Source organism: Podarcis filfolensis, assembly GCF_964270895.1.
Source record: "Podarcis filfolensis genome assembly, chromosome: 16".
Lineage (NCBI taxonomy): Eukaryota > Metazoa > Chordata > Lepidosauria > Squamata > Lacertidae > Podarcis > Podarcis filfolensis.
The window spans coordinates 21,138,419-21,161,656 of record NC_139620.1 but is presented as its reverse complement, the minus strand read 5'-3'; the positions used below and the strand labels follow the sequence as shown (position 1 = coordinate 21,161,656).

The following is a 23,238-nucleotide window of genomic DNA, read 5'->3' as shown; positions in this document are numbered from 1 at the left end:
AATTGTAAAACCACAATAAAGCCTCAAAACATTAAAAACTTCCCTATACATGGCTGCCATCAGATGTCTTCTAAAAGTAAAATATTTGTTTATCTCCTTGACATCGGACGGTAGGGCATTGCACATGGAGGGTGCCACGACCGAGAAGGCCCTCTGCCTGGTTCCCTGTAACTTCGCTTCTCGCCGTGAGGGGACCACCAGAAGGCCCTCGGCGCTGGACCTCAGTGTCCGGGCTGAATGATGGGGGTGGAGATGCTCCTTCAGGTATAGTGGGCCGAGGCCGTTTAAGCCCTATTAGGCTTAAAGCGTGACAATAAAGAGACCTTTCCTCTCTCTCCCCCCCCCCCTTTGACCCAGATGGAGGCAACTATGACTTGGTCAGTGACACGTCCAGCCCAGCCGCTGGGGACTGCCACCCTCGACGGAGCTGCGGAGGACAAAATTGGGAAATGAACTACCAGGAGTCGGCAATTTACCTCCAGGTGGGCCCTTTTCTTTGCATTAGCTGGCAGAGAAAGGAGAGGGTGTAAATTAAGAGGGTGTATGGCTGACAAACTGAATTCCACCTTACAATTCCACCACCTCTGATCAAAGGTGCCTTCTTTTCCTTTACATTTCGAGCATACATTTGAGCATGTTTTATACATAAAGGAAGTATTTTCTTTTATCTTCCAATGTTCATCTTCACGGGCTGCCTACAAGTTGTAGCGTTATCAGATAAGGAGAAAAGCTTTTTTTTGTTCACCTCACAAAGTGGTCTGCCAAGACCCTCATGTGGTCCATGTGGAAGAAAGGTTTTGGGAACCACTGACTTACCTACTACATTGGGCTTGCTGTCTCTAGCGTATTTATGTGTGTGTGGATTTTGTTGATTAAAACCCTAAATCAGGAAGGAGAAAACAACGACAAATTCTTCACGCACCCCAAGGATGCCAAAGCGCTCTCTGCCTACCTCTTTGTACACAACCATCCCTTCTACCTAATGGAACTGACCACAGCACTGATGCTCCTGATGCTCTCCCTCTGCGAGGCGCCTGCGGTCCCTATGCTTCGCCTCGGTATCTATGTAAGTATCTTAAGAATCGGGCAGAGGGGAAGGGCTTTAGCGGACGTGGGCAGGAAATTGAAGATTGGCTATGCAATGCAATTGATGGGCCTATGCAGCCGCTGGTGGAATCTAGACACATAAAAAAAAACCGTTGTGAAAATGCTTTAAAAAACCCCCACGTTTTGAAAAATATATTGAATTTGCCATAACTCACCGTTGCCATCTAGTGTCACATTTGTGTAATGCACTTTACACTACACCTAAAATGTTTTTATTTGCAGCTATATAGCTGAGTCTGCTCTGTCTGTATCTTCGAACCAGGTTTATTCCTAAAATTTGGGTGATATACAGGGGTACAGTGTAACTAAAGGGCCTTGTGTTCCCAGCGTTCCCAAATATTTAGCTCCGGAGCATAGAGAACAACTCCTTCTTGGTGTTCTTCCTGCACATCTTCTCCAGAGTGACTCTAGGAGCACATCCTCTGTGGCTGACTCAACTCCTTTCTAATTATTATCAGCCTCCCATCTGCCAACAGCTGCTGTTTGAATAAAAAAAATATTGGCGTGTTAAATGCAGGACAACATTTAACAACAACGATACCCGACTCACCTGACTGGGTTGCCCCAGCCACTCTGTGTGGCTCCCAGCATAATATAAAAACACAGTAATACATCAAACATTAAAAGCTTCCCAGTGCAGGGCTGCTTTCAGATGTCTTTGGAAAGCTATGTAGTTGTTTCCTTGACATCTGATGGGAGGGCGTTCCACAGGGTGGGTGCCACTACCAAGAAGGCCCTCTGCCTGGTTCCCTGTAACTTCACTTCTCACAGTGAGGGAACCTCCAGAAGGCCCTCAGAGCTGTACCTCAGTGTCCGGGCTGAATGTTGGGAGTAGAGATGCTCCTTCAGGTATACAGGGTTGCATTTAACATTGCATATAGTTTGGTCTTTTAAAAATGGAAAGGATAATTCACATTGCTAATATATATCCATGTTTTCCAGCTCTGGTGGTGGGGGTGGGGAAGAAGAACAGATTTTCACAGAATTATGGATTTCTACTTGAGCACTAGGTTTTAACAAATTTAAATTGGTGAAAAAACAAAGCCAGTTTGTTGAACTGATGTTGTTCTTTGCCTGCTTGGTTACAGATCCACGCAACCCTGGAGCTGCTTGCCCTGACTGTCGTGGTGTTTGAGCTCTCTATGAAGATGAGATGGCTGGGCCTTCACACCTACATTCGACACAAAAGGACCATGGTCAAGGTAGACTGCTGGTAACCTTCTCGCCTAACTGATCTGCACTGTTACAGGAACCAGAGTGCAACCCTCTGCAACATTTTATTTATTTTTTAACTCAAAAGCAAATCCCACTCTTCCCCCACCTTCTTTTTTAATTTAAACAATGTATTGCCTTCTAAACCAGTACAGTTGTACCTTGGTTCTCAAACGCCTTGGTACTCAGACAACTTGGAACCCAAACACCGCAAATCCGGAAGCAAGTGTTCTGGTTTGCAAACATTTTTCGGAAGCTGAACGTGCTCTGTTTTGAGTGTTACGCTTCCGTTTTGAGTGTTACGCTGAGGTCTGTCTGTTTTTGCTATTTATTTTGCATTTTTGTTTTTGTGGCTCTGTTTTGTTTTGTTTCTGTGACTGTGTGGAACCCAGTTGAGCTACTGATTGATTGATTGTGCGACTGCAGTACATTGTTTATTGCTTTCATTTTATGGATCAATGGTCTCGTTAGATAGTAAAATTCATGTTAAATGGCTGTTTTAGGGGTTGCTTTTAAAAGTCTGGAATGGATGAATCTGTTTTGCATTACTTTCTATGGGAAAGCATGCTTTGGTTTTGGAACGCTTTGGTTTTGGAATGGACTTCCGGAACGGATTAAGTTTGAGAACCAAGGGACCACTGTATCTCAGTTTTACACGAGAATATGAAATACCTTTAAAACAATACTAAAACCCCAACAGTGGTAAAGACCCATTAATCCAGCTTGAAAAGCTTGTTGGAACAAAAAATGTCTTCAACTGTTTCTGGAAAGTGCAGCTAGCGGGAGCTTGTTGTATCTTGATAGGAATACCGTTCCTGTAGCCTGGATCTGTCAGTTGCTTCTGAGCCATGTGGTTTGGCAATTTGGGGAGGGGTGTGTGTGTGTTGGCAAGATGTCCCATGCCCCGTCCTTCTGAATCTTGTCTTATCTGAACTAGCCATTTGCATCTGCAGCTCTTTCTGTTCCTACTGATGTTGATGGGTTACTCTGCAGAGCAAAAGGTGGTTTCTGATTACGATTATCAGTTTTAGGTCCAGCCTTTTACTGTCATCTTTAGGGACTCTTTGTTATCGTGCGTACCCACCCTCCCAAACAACTGCAAGCTTAAAGGTAAAGGGACCCCTGACCATTAGGTCCAGTCGTGACCGACTCTGGGGTTGCGGCGCTCATCTTGCATTATTGGCCGAGGGAGCCGGCATACAGCTTCCGGGTCATGTGGCCAGCAGGACTAAGCCGCTTCTGGCGAACCAGAGCAGCACACGGAAACGCCGTTTACCTTCCCGCTGGAGCGGTACCTATTTATATACTTGCACTTTGACGTGCTTTCAAACTGCTAGGTTGGCAGGAGCAGGGACCAAGCGACGGGAACTCACCCCATCACGGGGATTTGAACCGCCGACCTTCTGATCGGCAAGTCCTAGGCTCTGTGATTTAACCCACAGCGCCACCCACGTCCCTTAACTGCAACCTTACTTTTGGCCAATTATTTTCAATAGATGCTACTTTTTTCTCTGGCTTTGTTTATTACTGTATCAGAGGAACTTATACTGAGGCAGACCATCGGTCCACCTAGCTCAAATGTTGCCTACACTGACTGGTAGCTGCTCTCCAGGTTTCCCGATAGGGAGTCTCTCCACAATGCCAGGGATCGAACCTGGAGACGCTGACCTTTCCGCAATTATGTTGGTCCCTGCAGCAGTATATGACCTGAGTAGGGTCTTTGCTGGACTTACCGTATTTTTTGCTCGACAAGACGCACCCAACCATAAGACGCACCTAGTTTTTAGAGGAGGAAAACAAGAAAAAAAATATTCTGAATCAAATGTTGTTGAAGAGGCTTTGTGCGGCTATCGCTGAAGCCAGAACAAGAGGGATCGCTGCGCAACAATCCCTCTTGCTGTTCTGGCTTCTGGGATAGCTGCGCAGCCTGCATTTGCTCCATAAGATGCACACACATTTCCCCTTACTTTTTAGGAGGGAAAAAGTGTGTCTTATAGAGCGAAAAATACGGTAGGTTTCAACAGATGCCTTCAGTGTACTTAGAGGAGAGAAACTTTGGAATAGCTCCTATGGAACGGAAATGCATTGTAGTGCAGTGTAATCAGGTTGAGAATATCACATACTATTTGTTGATGTGCCCGGGGGATTTTTTTTATCTCCTATTCTTAATTGGTTCTCAGACCAATCCCGCCAGGAAGTGATAGTTGAACTCTTCGCTGATAAATATCCACAAATTATGCATCTGGTAGCCAAATCTTCTCTGGCAGCTAAGAAGCTTCGCTCCAGTTACGTTAATGCATTGTAATTCAAAACTTTTATGTAATAATTTTTTATGCTGTAGACTTTTACTCTGTAGATGTTCTAGGTTATATGTGTGTTTTCAGAACCCACCCTATTCCTGCAATACTAATTTGTTTAAACTCCCCCCCCCGAACTTTGACTTGTTATAACCCGGCATGGGACGTGCTTGTGAAGGGCAGGTAATAAATTTTATTGCCACCATCTCTTGTCTTGTTTCCTTGCAGAGCTGTGTTCTGTTGCTGCAGTTTATAGAGGCAATTGTGGTGTTGGTGCGTCAGACATCCCATGTCCGGATCACGAGAGCCTTGCGATGCATCTTTCTGGTGGACTGCCGTTACTGTGGAGCTGTCAGAAGGTAATGGGCTGGCTGGCCTCCATTGAACTCTGTGTAGCACTCCTGGCCATAGCTGTCAACTTTTCCCTTTTCTTGCAAGGAATCCTATTCGGAATAAGGGAATTTCCCTTAAAAAAAGGGAAACGTTGACAGCTATGCTCCTGGCTATGGTTGGTCATAGAGGTGGGAAGGCCTGGAAAAAACCAGAAAAATGGTGGGGGGGGGAACAGGTTTCTCCCCGTTTTTTTTTCCATTTACCCGCAATGCCTTTCCCCCCAGAAAAATGGGGGGGATCAGTTTGATATAGTTTGAATATTCCAAACACTACCCCCCCCAATTTTTCTGGGAAAAAACCGGCTTTGGGGAAAAATGGGGGGGGAACCTCCCTCCACCATTTTTCTGGTTTTTCTCCAGGCCTTCCCATAATCTGGTTTTCAGCATCACAATATATCACCAGCTAAACATCGCGATGTACCAATATTTCACGATGTCTGAAATAAAGATGGGGCTATGTTGAGGCGCAAAGGGAAAAACCAAGTGTCCTGCAGACATTGTTGAACTACAACTCCCACTATCCCTGTCTATTTGCTGTGCGAACTTGGGTTGATGAGTGTCAGAGTCCAACCACAACTGGAGGCACCCCACTGGCTGCCCTTGTCGTACAAGCATGGGAAGGGATATTAAGGAAGAACGTTTTCCTTTGAGCCAACTCCTGATTCAGCTTTCATTTCAGGAACCTACGACAGATTTTCCAGTCTCTTCCTCCGTTCATTGACATCCTCCTCCTGCTGCTTTTCTTCATGGTCATCTTTGCTATCCTTGGTGTGTACCTTTAAGAGTTATCTGTTCATGAGCAGTTTCGCCCTCGCAGACGCTTTCAGCAAAGATGGCAGCGTTGTGTTAGACAGGCACAGGCTGCCAAGCAAATAGCGTCTTTGCCAAGGTGAAAACAGGTTTGGGGATGGGGACAGAAGATGGTGTAAGAGGCCGAAGCTAAGGAGCTCAGGTCAGCAAACAGATAACAGTGTTTTTTTAAAAAAACATTCTAGAACAGTTAAACAGTCTAAAAACCATTACCTTTAAAAGCATCTTAAATCAGTTTCAGATAAAAACATTCTAAAAGCAATTACTGTTAAAAGCAGGCTTCCATCCAACGATTTTGTGGTGGCCAGCAGCGGTATTCTTGAGCCACCAAACGCCTGGGTAAACAGGTGTGTTTTCAAATTCCTCCTGAAGGTTAGTAATGATGGAGATGTGGGAATGTTCAGGGTGGCAGGAGAGGATATATTGTTTATTAATATCCTTCCTAACCTGCGCTAGCAAGTTCCTTTACTTAGCAGGTTTACATTCCCCTTTTACATGCACAGCAGATGGCTGGTTGCAGGCTCGTGTGAACCACTCACTATTATACCATTCAGTCTGTCTCAGATTGAATTGTACGTTCCTGGTAAGTTCCCTTGAATCCCTCTTAGAAGAATAGAGACGTGACAATCTTATTCAAAGTCAGTTAAAGAAGTTTACTCACATCAGTTCACAGTTGGATCCCTGAAGGCAGACTTAGTTACAAATATGTACATGTGGATCTACCCCATATGGGGGAATAATCCCAGTGCTTCTGCTAGCAGAGCAGTCCTAGCTAGAAGCTGGTCAAATGAAGAAGGAAGTTAAAAAGAGAGAGATGTGCTGCGTGACTCGTCCTTTTGCTACCTGGACAAATTAGGTCACACCCACCTTCTATCACATGCAACAGGAAGGATGCTCCAGCCCAGGAGGAACAGGAAGTTTCAGCTGGCTGGACCAAACATTCCCTCGCATGTCTTCTCTAGCATTACAAGGAATGTTGTACTTGACTGCCTCTCGTGGATCACATCCCACAGGCGGCAGGGCACTTCCCTGAGAAGGGCATTCCACAGGCCAAGGAACCTTGTTGTGGGCTTGCATGGGAAATAGATTCCACAAAGTGTGTGCTGATTGGCAAGGACTCTCCTATTGTGGGCCAGAACCAACCAGGCCGCCCCTGGTGGGTGGAACCGCTAACAAGGTGTCAAAATAAACTTAACGCAGGCCAGCTAGATAAGACTCATTAAAGTGATGGTGCAACATTGCTTCTGCTTGCCAGCTGGTTGAATGTCCCATTTATGCCTTTATCATTTTGATGCTTATTTTTTTTCTTTCTCTCTCTTCTCCCCCTTTCTCCCTAGGCTTTTATTTGTTCTCTCCTAACAAGTCTGATCCTGTAAGTAAAGCATCAGTTCATGGGCTCTTGAAGGTTTGATCTTTGGGTTTTTTTTTTTTGCAAAGCATGATGGGCACGCATCAATTGGCAACTGGCTGCAACTCTTGGCTGCGGCCTCCGTGGGTGGGGAAGGGCAGGGTTGCCATCCTGCCTGAAACTGGGTGGCAGCAGCTGCCCCTTTTGCGGCCAGTGGGTCTTCTAATTAGGGAAGGAAGCTCTCGCTGCTGCTCTTGCATTTTTGTAGGGGACTTCCCTGCAGTTTGTATTGGAAACAAACTCCATGGGGATTATTATAAACATAGCCTCTAAGGGAGCCCTTGGAAGCAATGTGTTGTTTTATGATTCAGGACATGTTGTGTGACAACAATCGGCAGTAGTTCCATCATCTCATAGATGTTCTTCTTCTGCAGTATTTCAGCACCTTAGAGAACAGCCTTGTGAATCTTTTCGTTCTGCTGACTACAGCGAAGTAAGTTGCTTGAGCTCGAGAAATGTTTCTTAAGTCACATGTTATTTAAAGCACATGACTAACAGTTGCGGCTCACCCCCCCCCACCACCAAAAAAAAGAATCCTGGGAGCCGAACATTCTTTTAAAGCCATCCAAGTCCGTGACTATCAGTACCTCCTGTGGCAGTGAGTTCCATAGTTTAACTTTGCACTTCCGTGAATCTCCCAGCAAACGATTCCCAAGTCATGCATGCTTGCGAATAAGCTTCATCAGAATAAGTCCTTTCTTTTATCCAACCTGAATCTTCCAACGCTCAGTTTCATTGGAAGTCCACAAGTTCTAACATTATGAGAGAGGTAGAAAAACTTTTTCTTCCCACTTTCTTCATGCTGTATATAATCTTAACAAACTTCTGTCGTGTCACCTCTTAGTTGCCTGCTCTCTAAACTAAAGGGGTTGTTTGTTAAGCGTGCTGGGAATTATAGCTCTGCGAGGGAACAAGCTACACCTCCCATGACTTAGTGTGAATAAATCTCTCTTTTGGGTTGCAGTTTCCCAGATGTGATGATGCCCTCTTATGCCAGAAGCTCCTGGTCCTGTGTCTTTTTTATCGTGTATCTTTCCATTGAGCTGTACTTCATTATGAATTTGGTAAGTCACTGCAGGCTCAAGCCTTCTCATTTAGATGCTTCTTTGTCCATCACCATTGAGCTTCCAGTTGGCTACTCTCTTTAGAACAGGGGTGAGGGACATTTTGGCCCATCATATGTTGCTGAACTACAATTCCCATCTGTGCCTCCCCCCACACCAAGAATGGTGTGATGGGTGTTGTAGTTCAGCAACTTCTGAAGGGCCAAAGGCTCACCACACCTCCTTTAGAACAACTGTTCTTTCCAGACATGCCGTGATTTCTTGGTGCTTAATTGCAAAAGTCGGGGGCAGCCTTTGATCTTTGGAATAGCTGCAACTTCCAAAGGGGGAGCTGTGTTCATCTGCAGAAGCGAAAATGAGGGCGTTTTGTAGCATCATAAAGATGAGCACACTTCTTTTGGCCTATGCTTTTGCGAACTAGATTCATCTCCAAGTATCTAGTCCATGAGGGGTTATGCTGTAATGAATTTGCAGGCCTTGTATGGTGCCACAAGACTCTTTGTCATATAGCTACTCCTGGATTTTTGTTTTATGAATAGGGCCCATTTCCTCATTTTTTGATACTTTTTATTTCATGCAAATATTCCAGCAAAGTCTGTCACCATACACTGCTTATTTTTGAATTGTTAGGATTTACCAGGTGACCTCAGAATCCAGCATGCTTTCCTTCCTTCCTTCCTTCCTTCCTTCCTTCCTTCCTTCCTTCCTTCCTGGGATAACGGTGGCTTTCCATCATGGAGCTTCTCTGGGAGGTTCCCCTTCAAGTATTCTTCAGCCACCCAATTGCCTGATTTGATTTTTTTTTTAAAAAAACCCATTGATTTCTATCCACCCTGTTCAAAGTTCTTCCTGTTCTGTTGATCAATGGCTCGTTGCTGATTAATGGGGAAAAGTTCCTTCTTAAAGTGCTCTTTCCATCACATTCTGGTGCTGTGTAGAACTTGACAGCTGCCAGTTGCAGACTGTAGTTAGACTTCTTCTCCCGCCCTCCCTTTGTTTAGCTACTCGCTGTTGTGTTTGATACTTTCAATGATATTGAAAAGAAGAAGTTCAGATCACTGCTGCTTCACAAGCGCACAGCCATACAACACGCCTACCAACTGCTTGTCAGCAAACAGGTATGTGGCTCTCTGCATGTTTACATGCGTGTGCGTGTGAACGAGGTAACCATTCTTTGTCCGTGGCAGTCAGCACTCTTGCTAAGTACCACTGCTCCAGGAATGTTCCAGGAATCTGGTGCTTTCAGTGGATTTGAAGCTCCAGGGTCCTCATGGATCTCAATATATACAGAAGGGTATATTTTACCCTGCTGATGATGCTCATCGGCTGATAAGGCTGACATCAAGGCAATATAATCAATAAAAACAGTAACATCAATAAAAGATAAAATCAGAGCAGTTTTTAAAAGTGTTATTACAGCCAAGATTACTAAAAAAATGTTTTTAATCCATCGCAGAAAAATCTGCATTAAAATCCTGGCCTTCGAAAATGAAAAAAGGTTGTCACATTGTGCAGCAAATGAAAAAAAAAACCAAAACTTATTAGAAAACATGCAGGTGAATGTGCTGTTGACAGAAAAACTGTTGTAACTGGCATATCAGTTGTGTTGCCAAAATATACAGACAGCCATTGGGTTTCTTGCTAGATTTGGTCTCTTTATGTGCACTTCTGTTGAGCGTCTGATAATGTTCCGCTTCATTTATACTTAAAAAAGAGAGAAAGAGCATTTAGCTTTTATAAGCATTCAAACAGTAAGCGTAACTGATCAGTCTGATAGGCAATTACAAGAAATCAATATAATGATATATGCACAGGGTCATTACAGTAAGGTAGCGCAAGGAATTATGTATTTAGATCTGGGAAAGAAATGGAAGGTAGTATGTTGAAGCAAAAAGCTCCCTTTGTGTTTGATAAACAGTGTCTTTTATTGTTGGTCTCAATTGCACATGCAGTCCTCCGTGAGCAGAGTGTTTAGGTACTGTCATTGACTGGTTGGATGCTGTGGAATGATGGGAGGAACCAGCTGGGGAAAAAAAGACTCAGAGCCAGGGGATTGGTGGTGGGACAGCGATGAGTGGTCAGAGGGACAAGAGATAGCAGACAGGGAGGAGGAGGAGATGTCGGACACCGAAGAGGCAACAGGGTTTAGTGAGCAGGAAGAGTCTGGGGCAGAGAGCAATCCAGAATCAGAGGCAGAAGAGGAGGCTGGAGAGGAGGGAGGCCAAGAGGCAGAGATGAGGAAGGCTGCTGGAGAAGCCAGGGAACCTCCCCCTCCTGTTGCAACCAGCTTCCATCTTCCCTGGTCTCCCAGAACCAAAAGAGGTATGAAGAGGGTGGAGCAAAGACAGGCTAGAGGAAGGAGCCTCAGATTGCTTGGGAAGGAATTGGGGGAGAAGGAGACTTTGGGAGCACTGGGAAGGCAGGGACCTTCAGTCCTTGCAACTGCCTCATTGGAACAAGAGCTACTGGGAAGGTTTGCTGTGCTCCCTGAGCTGCCTTGTTTCTTTGAATAAAGAGTTCACTGAAGATGTGTGAGTCCTTGCGGACCTGCTCCTGACAACTGCTCCTATTACCCAACCTGATTCTGAACACGGAGGGCATATTGACTTGCACATATTATCCTCCAGTTTCTTTCCCTGGCTCTAAAAAGAAGGCAGATTGAGAAGTTTCTGTGGGCAACTCACTTAGTGAAATCCTTTTTCTCCCTTCTAGAGACCCTCTGGAATCTCCTTCAAGCAGTTTGATGGGCTGATGCGGTTTTATAAACCTCGGATGAGCGCTCGAGACCGTTACCTTACCTTCAAAGCACTGAATCAAAGCAATACCCCTTTAGTCAGGTGGGGACCCCTCTATTTGTGTCGGGTGGTAGGGGTGGGGCAAAGGGGTGGGGGTTAACTGAGAAGAGAAATGGATTCCATGAAGAATTAAAAGAGGATCAAACACCCCTAATTCTGAAACAAAGGATGGTGTTCAACTAAGCTTTACTTGGCCTGGTGGCAAATCGGCAACGAGTTCAGGTTTCTGAGCAGTAATGTTAATATGCAGATGGCCTATGCAATTACACAGTAGAAGCTTTCATTGAGGTAGGGTAGAACCTGGTTTTTGCAAAGTCTTAACGAAAACTTGAGGGATCTTCAACCAAGAACTCTTAGGTCTTTGGACTGGATAACTTAGTGAAGAAATAATAATAATAATAATAATAATAATAATAATAATAATAATACCCATCTAACTGGGTTGCCCAAGCCACGCTAGGCAGCTCCCAACAAAATATTAAAAACATAATAAAACCTCAAACATTAAAAACTTCCCTGTAGGGGGCTGCCTTCAGATGTCTTCTTAAAGTCACATAGTTGTTTATCTGTTTCAGATAAACAACAACAAATGGAAGGGTGTTCTACAGGGTGGGTGCTGCTACTAAGAAGGCCCTCTGCCTGGTTTCCTGTATTTTCACCTCTCTCAGTGAGCGAATTGGCAGAAGGCCGTAGGTGCTGGATCTTTGTCCAGGCTGGATGATGGGGATGGAGATGCTCCTTCAGGTATACTGGGCCAAGGCCATTTAGGGCTTTAAAGGTCAGCACCAACACTTTGAATTGTGCTCGGAAACGTACTGCAATGTGATTTCACAGGAGCGATGCCCTGATTGTAAAATCCAACTCTTATAGAGGTCAATCTTCTCTTTCAGTCTAAAGGATATGTACAATTTCTATGAAGTTGTTGGTTTAAAATGGAAGGTAAGTATTGTTGTTGTTTGTTTATGGATGTGGGGTAGCTAAGAATGGGGGAGACATTCTATGCAGTTCTCGTTTGAAGGTGAAACCTACCGTAATTGATCATCCTGAAACCATACGCAAATCGAAACACAGCCATCCTTTGAAATTCACACTTCTCTGAATTTCACAGTGCTGAGTAAAACGTGTACAAAAACGCATATACCAGGGTGAGGTGTCCACTGAAAATAGCACATAATAATGCATGGTATTAAAAGGAATTGCTTTGCAAAAACTTGTACACGAGGCAAAAATCACATGCAAACATATATTTTACGGAGAAATTAACACCAAATTGCTGGTGAATTTTCATGAGGACTTAAAAAAACACATTGCAGACTGATGTGGAAATGAGGAGAGCTGAAAAATGAGGAACAGAGAGAGACAGAAATTGACAGATTTACCCATTCTTAGGAAAGGGGAAGGATGAGGGCATTGATTTATATACTGTCAAAGAAGAGTTGTGTTGGTGGAGACAGCGGAAACTCCTTGTGCAGTTTTGTTTTAGCTCTTGTTACTGCCAATAATGCTACAATGTGGAAACCAAGACATCTTAAATAAAGGCTGTTCTGTGGGCTGTTCCATTTCCAGGCTAAAAGGAACCGGGAACATTGGTTTGATGATCTTCCACGGACAGCGTTCCTTATTTTTAAAGGTAAAGGCCTAGAGTTTCAGAGCCGATGCAGCTGGAGGACCTAGCATGGTTAGAGTCTTGGACTAGGACCTGGGCCTCAAACCCCCAATCAGTCATGTTGAAATGGGTGACCTTGGCCTAGCCTCTCGCTCTCCGCCTAACCTACCTCACAAGGTTGTTGTGGGGACAGAAAAGAGGAGGGGGGAGTACTATGTACACCACCTTGAGCACCAAGGAGGAAATGCGGAGAGATAAAAATGTAATAAATAAAGAAATTTCCAAAGACAAGGCCCCCTCCCTATGGCTTCTAAGGAGCTGCCTTCTCGTCCTACATGGGAAGAGGAACTGGCAGGAGTGAGTTCAAGCTAATAATAATAATAATAATAATAATTAATAATAATTTATACCCCGCCCATCTGGCTGGGTTTCCCCAGCCACTCTGGGGGGCTTCCAACAAGAGATTAAAAATACATTAAAACATCAGTCATTAAAAACTTCCCTAAACAGGGCTGCCTTCAGAAGTCTTCTAAATGTCAGATAGTTGTTTATTTCCTTGACATCTGATGGAAGGGCCTTCCACAGGGCAGGCGCCACTACCGAGAAGGCCCTTTGCCTGGTTCCCTGTAACTTCACTTCTTGCAGTGAGGGAACCGCCAGAAGGCGCTGGACTGCAGTGTCCAGGCTGAACGGTGGGGGTGTGGACACTCCTTCAAGTATACAGGGCTGAGGGCTTTAAAGGTCAGCACCAACACTTTGAATTGTGCTCGGAAAAATACTGGCAGCCAATGTAGGTCTTTCAGGACTGGTGTTATATGGTCTCGGCGGCCGCCCCCAGTCACCAGTCTAGCTGCCGCATTCTGGATTAGTTGTAGTTTCCGGGTCACCTTCAAAGGTAGCCCCACATAGAGCGCATTGCAGTAGTCCAAGCAGGAGATAACCAGAGCATGCACCACTCTGGTGAGACAGTCTGTGGCAGGTAGGGTCTCAGCCTGCGTGCCAGATGGAGCTGGTAAACAGCTGCCCTGGACACAGAATTGACCTGCGCCTCCATGGACAGCTGTGAGTCCAGAATGCATCCCAGGCTGTGCACCTGGTCCTTCAGGGGCACAGTTGCCCCATTCAGGACCAAGATGGATTCACATCCCAGTTGTGAGTCAGTGCAGGTGTTTTCCTCACCCAGCAACTAGCATGCTCCCAAGTCTTTGTATGACTGCACTGTCTAGGGGTTCCTGGATGCAGCCCCAAAATGTCATAAGGATAAGCTCTGAGCCCTTTTGAATGTTCACTTCAGCTTGAGATGGCTTATGCCAGGCTTTCCCAAACTTGGCTCTCCAGCTGTCGTTGGACTACAGCTCCCATCATCCCCAGCTGGCAGGACCAGTGGTCAGGGATAATGGGAATTGTAGTTCAAAAACAGCTGGAGACCCAAGTTTGGGAAGCGCTTGCAGGTAAATACAATATATTTAGCAGCACTGCAGACTAAGGTTGTTGTTTTTTAAACCCTATGTATGTATGGAAAGTCGTAGCGGGAAGGAAGAGTCTGAAGTCAAAATTCTAAACATGTTTTCCCTTTAACACGTTCCTTCTTTCAACAGGCATTAATATACTTGTGAATTCCCGGGCCTTCCAGTATGCCATGTGTAAGTCTGATCCAAACTCTCTTAATTTCACCCCATTAGCTGCCCAGAAGCGGGGTGTTCTCCAAGAAAATTAAATGTCCTAAACCTGCAGTAGCTTGTGGAGCTATGTCCTTCAGATGCCACTAAGGGGTGTGGGAATGGTAATGCAATAAAATACAATATATAAGAAATAAGATGCAATTGAAAATCGTACAGCGTCTAGCACAGTGCATTGCCATTGCTATGACAGGGATAAAAATCACAAAGGGATCTGTCAAGGCCCTCAGAATTTTTCAAGTGGCCCATGGAGGAAAATAGTTTGGGAACTACTGCTCCAGAGCTCAGCAGGGCTGGTGAGAATCAGCTCAGCAAGTAGAAGATCAGTAGAAGATCTTTTAAGAACTGTTGCCTGACCGTGCTTGTTCGAAAAAATTTATTAGCCACCTATTGTCAAATTATTTCAGGGTGGTGTTTGCTGCACCTCTTCCCTCCCCATCACTCTTTCCTTTTGTGTCATGCTGTTTTGACTGTAAGCCTTAGAGGGTAGGGACTGCCTTGTTTTGCTATACAGTGGTACCTTGGTTCTCAAACTTAATCTGTTCCAGAAGTCTGTTCCAAAACCAAAGTGTTCTAAAATCAAGGTGTGCTTTCCCATAGAAAGTAATGCAAAATGGATTAATCCATTTTAGACTTTAAAAAACCCATAAAACAGCAGTTTAACATTAATTTTCCTATCTAACGAGATCATTGATCCCTGAAATGAAAGCAATAGTCAATGTCCTGTACTATAAAATAAATAAGACAGCTTTGTAGATGATAAAAATTAAAATTATTATTTTTTTTTTTACCTGCACTGATGATAGTCGTTGTTTGGATGTGGGGCTTTTATCCATTTCCGCATTCACTCACTCACTCACTCACTCACTCACTCAATCAATCAGTCAGTAGCTGAACTGGGTTCCAGACAGTCACAAAAACAAATTAACTGAAAAAGCCTCAAAAACAAAAATGCAAAATAAATAGCAAAAACAAAAGCACCAAACTTAATCTGTTCCGGAAGTTCATTTGATTTCCAAACTGTTCGAAAACCAAGACACAACTTCTGATTGGTGCAGGCGCCCAGGAAACAATAGCCGACAACCGCCTTGGACGTTTGGCTTCTGAAAAATGTTCGAAAACTGGAACACTTCTGGGTTTTTGGCATTTGGGAACCAAGGTGTTTGAGAACCAAGGTACCACTGTACTGATCTTACGTATGCTGCTCTGGGGTCCGGGGGGGGGGGGGGCTGAAGTGCTTTTAAAAAGCTTAAAAGCTAGGTTAAAAGTGCTTAAAACCAGTCCAAATTTTGGTTCCTGTGTGAAGCTACCTAAAGGTGACATCTTAGCTGAATCTATGTGTTTGGATGTTCTGCGCTGTGTCTGAAAGATGGGCTGATGGGGTTTTGTTGCGTTTTGTAGATACTCTGTTGGCAGTGAACGGCCTCTGGATCCTAGTAGAAACCTTTATGTTGCGAGGTATGGAATAACATGGCTCTCTTCTGTTTGCTGACCCTCTTCCCTATCAAGGTTTCAGTGCCCCCATCTGATATGGTGTTTTCCCTCCCTCTCTCTCTGCTTTTTCAGATGGGATCTTCTCGCGAGATGTCCCTTGGAGTTACATAGTCTTCCTTACAAGTAAGTCTTGGCGCTCCCTATTATGATCTCTGAATATACTCCTTCCAAACATTTGTGCTTGTTGGGATATTTGTATTCATTTATTTAAAATATGTATATAACATTATTCATTTAAAAAACAACAACCCCAGAGTGGTTTACAATAATTGTGCATAAGACCATAGAACAAAAACCCTATAAAAAAGTTAAAATCCACACTTAACCTTTTGCCCCACAAAGGCCCACACTCTAAAGCTCCTTTCTTTTTGTCCCAGAGCTTTCCCCACAAAAACGAGCTCTTTAAAGCTGCAGCACAACCAATGATAATTGGGGTTTTCCGCAGATAGTTGTTTGCTCTGATTCAGCTTTAAAGAGCGGGTTTTCACGGGAAAAGCTCTGGAGTAAAAACAAGGTGCTAGGACACAGAGTTTTAGACTGTGAACCGTACCTGGAAACACAGAGGGAAGGTAAGTGTGGATACTGTTATGGAAAGATATATTCTTAATTGCTCGCAATAGAAAGTGTTCAGCAGGCATTTAAAAGTTTGCATGGAAGGTGTCTGCTGAATCTCTGTTGGCAGAGCATCACATGATACTGGGCCAGTTATATGAAAGGCTTGGTTTCTTGTTGTTGCGTGGCGAGTGCACGCCTCCCCCCTTGGAAAATAAAGACACAAGACACAGCATTTAAGGTTAATGGGTGAAAAAGGCCACAACTTTATTGATTGCAGGAATTAAGCGGTATTGGCTTAGGCATTGGTCCTATCAACTAACCGGCTTCAGCCTGATTGCTTGAAGATCGGCAAGGGTTAACCACCAGTAGGGGGAGTCCTGCTGAGGTACATCAACTAGGAGCTCCCCCAGGGTCACTGCTCGAGGGCGTGTCTTAGGCCCACACCTCCATAGGCTTCGGACAGGGCAGCGCCCCCCAGAATCCTTTACCGGACTACCCTTCGATTTTGGGGAAGGTGATGGCGTTTCCTCTCCCCCTCATCTGCATAATAATACCCTTACCAATGCCTAACCGCCAATGCCGAGGAAGTTGTGACGATTTGCTACGAGGTAGGCGAAAAAACCAAATGGCTGGTGCCAATTTGCCAAGTGTTTTCAATTTGCCAATTGTTTTCAAATGAGCCTTGCCAACTCGGGGAACAACCCAGCTTCTTAAGCCTGTTGTCTCAGTGGCGGTATCTGCGTTGGTCAACAGATGCAGTTTGTTGCTTGAAACTATCCAAGCAAAGCTGCTCTGGGGAAGGGCTGTAGCTCAGTGGTAGAGCATCTGCTTTGCACGCAGAAGGTCCCAAGTTCAATGTGCAGCATCTCCAGGAAGGACTAGGAAAAGACTTTTGCCCGGAACTCTGGAGAGCTGCTGCCAGTCAGTGTGGACAGCACCAAATTAGATGGACCCGACTCTGCATAAGGCAGTTTCTTATGGTCAAGTGGAGGGGTTTTCCTGCTTATACAGTGCTTTTGTGTTTTTGTATGTGCTGGAAGCCGCCCAAAGTGGCTGGGGAAGCTGGTCAGATGGGTGTGATAAAAATAAAATAAAATAAAATTATTATTATTATTATTTATCACACTCTGTTAGAAGGTCCTTGTTAGAGGCCCAATACTTGATGCCCTCCTCTTCTGAGGCGAGGTGGGTTGAAAGGCAGGATAACTAGGTTGTAAGAAAACACTTCTAGATCAGTCTTTGGGAGAGGATGTTAAATGACAGCTCTCTGCTTACACCGAGTCCTAGAAGAGCTTAAAGAAGCTCCAGATTTTCCCCATGTTGGCTGCTGGTCCACTTTCCCCTCAGACATGGGTTGCTTTCCTGAGCCAGTGAAGGTGTGTGTTGTTGAATTTAATGCCAAAGGTCACATCTGATCTTCAGCCTGCATGTGATGTTATTATTTTCTCTTGTGTCAACAGTCTATGGGGTTGAAGTGCTCCTGAAGATCACTGGATTGGGGCCTATTGAATACCTGTCGTCTGGCTGGAACCTGTGAGTGTGTGTCGTCATTCTGTGTCACAAACTACTTTTTAAAAAAAGTTTATATTTTATTGAGATTATTCTAGTAATTTTTTAAAAAAAAGAAAAAAGAAAGAGAATATATAAAAATAAATTTTAAAAAGTAGAGGAAAACAGCAACAGCAAAATAACATAAAATGTACATAAAATGTAAGTTTACGAAACTATACAGTTATATGTAGATGAATAAACTAATTGTTTTGACAAATATGTTCCAAATATCATTAAATTTTCCAGGCATAATCTTTGTCTGAAAGAGTTGTCGTCATATCTAACCATTGATTGAAGGGGGCTATATTTTTGTCCTTCCATTGTATCAGTATCAATTTTTTTGCAGATGTGAGGGGATAGAGAATCCAAATGTCAAGCCCTATATATTAGGTACAGTTGTACCTTGGAAGTCGAACAGAATATGATTGACTTCCAAAATGTTCGGAAACCAAGGTGCAGCTTCCGATTGGCTTCAGGAAGCTCCTGCAGGAAGCTCCTGCAGCCAATCGGAAGCCTCAGAACCTGCGTTGGACATTCGGGTTCCAAAGAATGTTGGTAAACTGGAACACTAACTTCTGGGTTTGCGGCGTTCGGGAGCCAAAACGGTCGACTCGCAAGGCATTTGGGATCCAAGGTACGAACTGTATATAGTTTATGCGTAAGAGACTAAAGCAGGGATAGGGAACCTCAGGCTGAGGGAGGGGCTGGATGTGGCCCTTTGAGTCTCTCTATTTGGCCCTCGAGAGTCTCTCCCAGGCCACACCCATCACAGTCCCTGCTTTGCACCCTCCTTGAGCATTTTTGCCTGGCTAGAATGTTTGCAAACTCCTTCCTTGCCTGAATGGGGTATAGAGTCCATAAACATTAGTTGCTGCACCAATTTTTCCTTCCGGCCCCACCCACCACCTCCCTGTTGCCCCTGGGGGGGGCGTTGCCTATAGGGGAATGCAGCTGTTCTCCCCAGGGACACAGGCTTACAAGTTCATCCCTGAAGATGTTTCTTCTTTTTTCCCTCTCTCTTTTCCAGCTTTGATTTTTCTGTCACCTTGTTTGCATTCTTGGGCCTCCTGGCACTGGCGTTAAACATGGAGCCATTCTACTTCATTGTAGTCCTGCGGCCTCTGCAGTTACTGAGGCGAGTAATTGGTTGAATATGTACAGAGGGAATGCCAAACCCAAGAGCTAGAATGATTCGTTCCTAACTGAGGTTTGATGAAGGCCTTGGCTGATGGGATGCTGAGAGGCCAGTCTGGGGTCAGGAGAAAGGGGAGAGCAGTTGTATTATTGTTCATTTTAATTGCGTATGGACTCCGTTGTTGCTTGCAACCGGTTTAGAAGCCATTTTGGCATGTAAGTGGTATAGAATAAAGAATGTTAATAATCATATTGTGTCCCAGTTCTGGGCACCACAATTTAAAGAGGATGTTGACAAGCTGGGATGTGTGCAGAGGAGGGCAACCACGATGATCAAGGCTCTGGAAACCAAGCCTTATGAGGAACGGTTGAAGGAGCTGGGTATGTTTAGCCTGGAAAAGAGGAGACTGAGAGGAAATAGGATAGCCATCTTCAAATATCTCAAGGGCTGTCACATAGAAGAGGGAACAAGCTTGATTTCTCCTGCTCTGGTGGGTAGGACTTGAATCGATGGCTTCAAGTTGCAAGAAAGGGGATTCCGACTAAACATCAGGAAGAACTTTCTGACAGGAAGAGCTGTTTGACAGTAGAACGGCCTCCCTTGGGAGGTTATGGATTCTCCTTCCTTGGAGGTTTTTAAGCAGAGGTTGGGTGGCCGTCTGTCAGGGATGCTTTAGCTGAGATTCCTGCTTTTCAGGAGAGAGGACCCTTGAGATGGATGCCTTCTGACTCCACAATTCTATGATTCTATATTGCAACAATTGCATCCTTCTGCAACTCATGTATGTTGCTGCTCACTCCCTTTTTGTTGTTGTTGCAGGCTGTTTAAGCTGAAGAAACGCTACCGGAATGTCTTGGATACCATGTTTGAGCTGTTCCCCAGAATGGCCAGGTAACTGAGAGCGGAAGGCGCAGCAGACAGTGATGGCCACCATCTTGGATGGCTTTAAAAGAGGACTGGACAAATTCATGGAAGATAAGGCTATTGGTGGCTACTAGCCATGATGGCTGTGCTCAAGAGGTAGTTATGGCCACAAACTTTACATTAGCTTGAAAAAAGATTTGTGGAGGATTATGCTATCATAGGCTACTAGCCATGATGGCCATCTTCTGCTTCTGAATACCAGTTTCTCAAATCAGGTGTGAACACTGCTGTTGCACTTGGGTCTTACTTTCAGGCTTCTGATTGGAGCGTCTTGTTGACCATGTGAGAACAGGAAGTCGGACTAGATGGGCCTTTGGCTCTTCCTATGTTCTTAAAGACCACAATAAACAACGTCAACATACAAAAACTCACCAGGCCCTTCTGATGGCAGGTGGCTCTAGGTCAAGAGGGCACTGAAGCCCTTCTTGTTGGCTCCCTCTTTTTCTCCTGGGATCCCTTCCATGTCTTGCACGGTCGAGCTTTAGAGTCCTCGGGCTTCTCTGCTGAAGGCATAGGAAAGGAGCAGATTTCCTTAGATCACCATAAACTCCCTAACAGAAAAGCCTAGCTGCCCATGATTTTAGCTTCGCTTAACCTTGGCTTCTTTCTCCTTTAGCCTAGGTTTAACATTGCTTATCTTCTATTACTGTTTCGCCATCATTGGCATGGAGTTCTTCTCAGGAAAGCTCTTCCCAAATTGCTGCAAGTGAGTGCCCAGCATTTTCCCTTCCGTCTGGAAAGTATTTACCGTGCCTTAAAGTTGGGAGCCTTTAAGATGTGTCTGAATGGAAGTGGGGAGAGATAGGTTCAAATTCTGCATTGTTTATCTTGAAGGATTGTTTTGAGGATTCAAGTGGGCTGGGCTGGGCAGGGCAGAGATGGGTGGGTGGAATGGGAAGAACTCTATACAGCATCCCAAGCACTTTTTGGAAAAGGGTGATAAAAATATCATTAGTTGTCCATTTGTTTCTGGGCCCAATTCAAGATACTCACATTGGTGTTTAAAGCCCTAAACTTGGGCCCCAAATATCTGAAGACCACCTCTTTCCCTGCAGAACCTATCAGGTGTTAAGATATGCAGAGGGGACCCCTCTTGGTAGTTCCACCTGCCCCTGAAGTTTGGGGAGGGCCCACAGGGGAGGGCCTGGGAGAGGGCCTTCTCTGTGGGAGCCCCTAAGCAGTAGAATTCCCTCCCCACTGAGGTGCTCCTGGCACCTTCACTAAACAGCTTCCAGCCACTGCGGAAGGCACACTGGCCCTCGACACTCACTGCAAGAAGTAAGGTTACAGGGAACCAGGCAGAGGGCCTTCTCGGTAGTGGCACCCGCCCTGTGGAAGGCCCTCCCATCAGATGTCAAAGAGATAAACAACTACCTGACATTCAGAAGACACTGGAGAGGGCCTTCTGCAGGTACCGTCGTATCAGGAGGTCCATTTTGTGTGATGTCATAAACAGGGCCCTTAGTGTGGTGGCACCTATTCTTTGGAACGTCCTCCCTTTGCATATAAGTCTGGCACCGTCTCTTTCTGTCTTTAGAAGGCTTTCCTCTTTCAACAAGACTTCTAAATGGAGATTTTTTTAAAAAATACCAGTGGGCATTTATATCAGATGTGAGTCGTCCCCCCATAAGTGGCACAATGTTTTTTCAATTGTGTTTATATAGGTGCTTGTTTTATATCAGTTTTTATTGTCTTGTGAAATTGCTTTGAAATGTTTCATGGAAAGTGATTCATAAATAAATGGATAAGGGTATATTTTCAAGCTACTGTGAGCCATTTTGTAATATTATTTATTATTATTATTTCAAACATTTTCACAATAACCTTCATACCAAATAGTTGCATTGTTTCATCAATTCACTTCCTGCCCCCATTTCCGCAGTGTTTTTACTCAGACGCTTTTTACTGCATTGTATCTTTTATCTACTACACAAAGTTTCTCTGTTACAATCATTTTATCATTTTTCTCCCCCTGCTTTTATCTCAAATCCTGCCTGTGATTTCATTTGACTATAGTATTTTTTTTAAAAAAAAAAGTCCACAAAAACATTTTGTACCTGCTTCTCCGTTCAGCGCCAGCACAGTGGCAGATTCCTATCGCTGGGTCAACCACACCGTGGGAAACAGGACGGTGATGGAAGAAGGCTACTACTATCTCAACAACTTCGACAATGTTTTGAACAGTTTTGGTAAGAGCACAAATCCAAGCGCCCTCTGCTGATGTAGCCAGGAAATGCCGCTGGGGAATTTGGTAGGGACTTCTGCAAGAGACTGTTGCTGCCCGTGAGCAGGGTGAATAAAAATCAACGATTAAAAAAAAAATTAAAATCGGATTTTAAAAAATTTAAATCAGATTTTTTTTTATTTAAGTCAGGTTTTTTTTATATTTAAATTGGATTTTTAAAATAAAATGTTTTTGGAGGAAAAATCTTTCTGAATACAGTTTTCTGTTTAAGTTACATTATAGTCCAAAGGCTATTCATCAGGAAATAAGGATTTGTTTTTTAAGTTTTTCATGTGTGCTAAAACTTAGGGTTTTTTTAAAAAAAAATCGTTTAACCACATCAGTTAGCAAACATGGATACATATGTTATTGTTATATGTCTAATATTATTGTTTTAGTTAAATAAATTGTTTAAATTGTTATTAAGGAAATTATTATTTTTATCCTTCCAATAAAGTACAGCAGAAAAGTTATCCAAATATAAACAGTTAACTTATTAAACCTCACAATAATTTCATAATTATCGGTCAATGTATTTCGAATAGTATAACCAAATCAGCAATTTTTGATATAGCTGTAAAAACTACTCTGAAAATTTATTATTCCAAAAATGAAACCTTTGTCTGGTTGTAAATATTAAGATTATACGAGCAAGAATGAGTCTTTGTCTAAAAAAAATGATTTAAATAAAGTCTTGCTGACTAGTGATTTAAATCGATTTGATTTAAATCAAATCCACCCTGCCTGTGAGGTACAGATTGTGTTGTGCTGGCTTACGATTTTCCTTTGGCCTTTCCCACCACCAGCTTCTGGTTAAGTAGGATAAACCAATACCAGCTCAGGATGGAGGGAGAATTTGTTTAGTCTGCTTTTTGCAGTGGATCGGCCCAATCCAGCACTCCCAAGCTGAATTGCAGTTTGGAATGCAGCTCCAAGCAGGAGTGCAGATTTTAACTTCTCATAAAACAATGCAAACAAGATGCAT

General features: G+C 44.0%; 1 protein-coding gene across 6 annotated transcripts in view; it reads left to right on the top strand.

Annotated features, from left to right (window-relative positions):
• The window catches only part of TPCN1 (two pore segment channel 1), a 47,082-nt gene that overhangs the window by 14,308 nt on the left and 9,536 nt on the right, over window positions 1-23,238 (top strand). For 5 of the 6 annotated variants that reach the window (XM_083590001.1, XM_083590005.1, XM_083590003.1 and 2 more), the window contains exons 3-22: window positions 358-482; window positions 890-1,066; window positions 2,196-2,309; window positions 4,845-4,975; window positions 5,688-5,776; window positions 7,156-7,190; window positions 7,601-7,659; window positions 8,191-8,290; window positions 9,292-9,408; window positions 11,003-11,127; window positions 11,976-12,024; window positions 12,652-12,715; window positions 14,290-14,334; window positions 15,772-15,828; window positions 15,937-15,987; window positions 17,880-17,952; window positions 18,998-19,105; window positions 19,925-19,996; window positions 20,646-20,735; window positions 22,103-22,218. In XM_083590001.1, the coding sequence (XP_083446127.1) occupies window positions 358-482; window positions 890-1,066; window positions 2,196-2,309; window positions 4,845-4,975; window positions 5,688-5,776; window positions 7,156-7,190; window positions 7,601-7,659; window positions 8,191-8,290; window positions 9,292-9,408; window positions 11,003-11,127; window positions 11,976-12,024; window positions 12,652-12,715; window positions 14,290-14,334; window positions 15,772-15,828; window positions 15,937-15,987; window positions 17,880-17,952; window positions 18,998-19,105; window positions 19,925-19,996; window positions 20,646-20,735; window positions 22,103-22,218 (1,797 nt within the window). Of the gene's footprint in view, window positions 1-357; window positions 483-889; window positions 1,067-2,195; window positions 2,321-4,844; window positions 4,976-5,687; window positions 5,777-7,155; window positions 7,191-7,600; window positions 7,660-8,190; window positions 8,291-9,291; window positions 9,409-11,002; window positions 11,128-11,975; window positions 12,025-12,651; window positions 12,716-14,289; window positions 14,335-15,771; window positions 15,829-15,936; window positions 15,988-17,879; window positions 17,953-18,997; window positions 19,106-19,924; window positions 19,997-20,645; window positions 20,736-22,102; window positions 22,219-23,238 lie in introns of those variants that run through there. The other variant, XM_083590006.1, reaches the window with a different exon arrangement.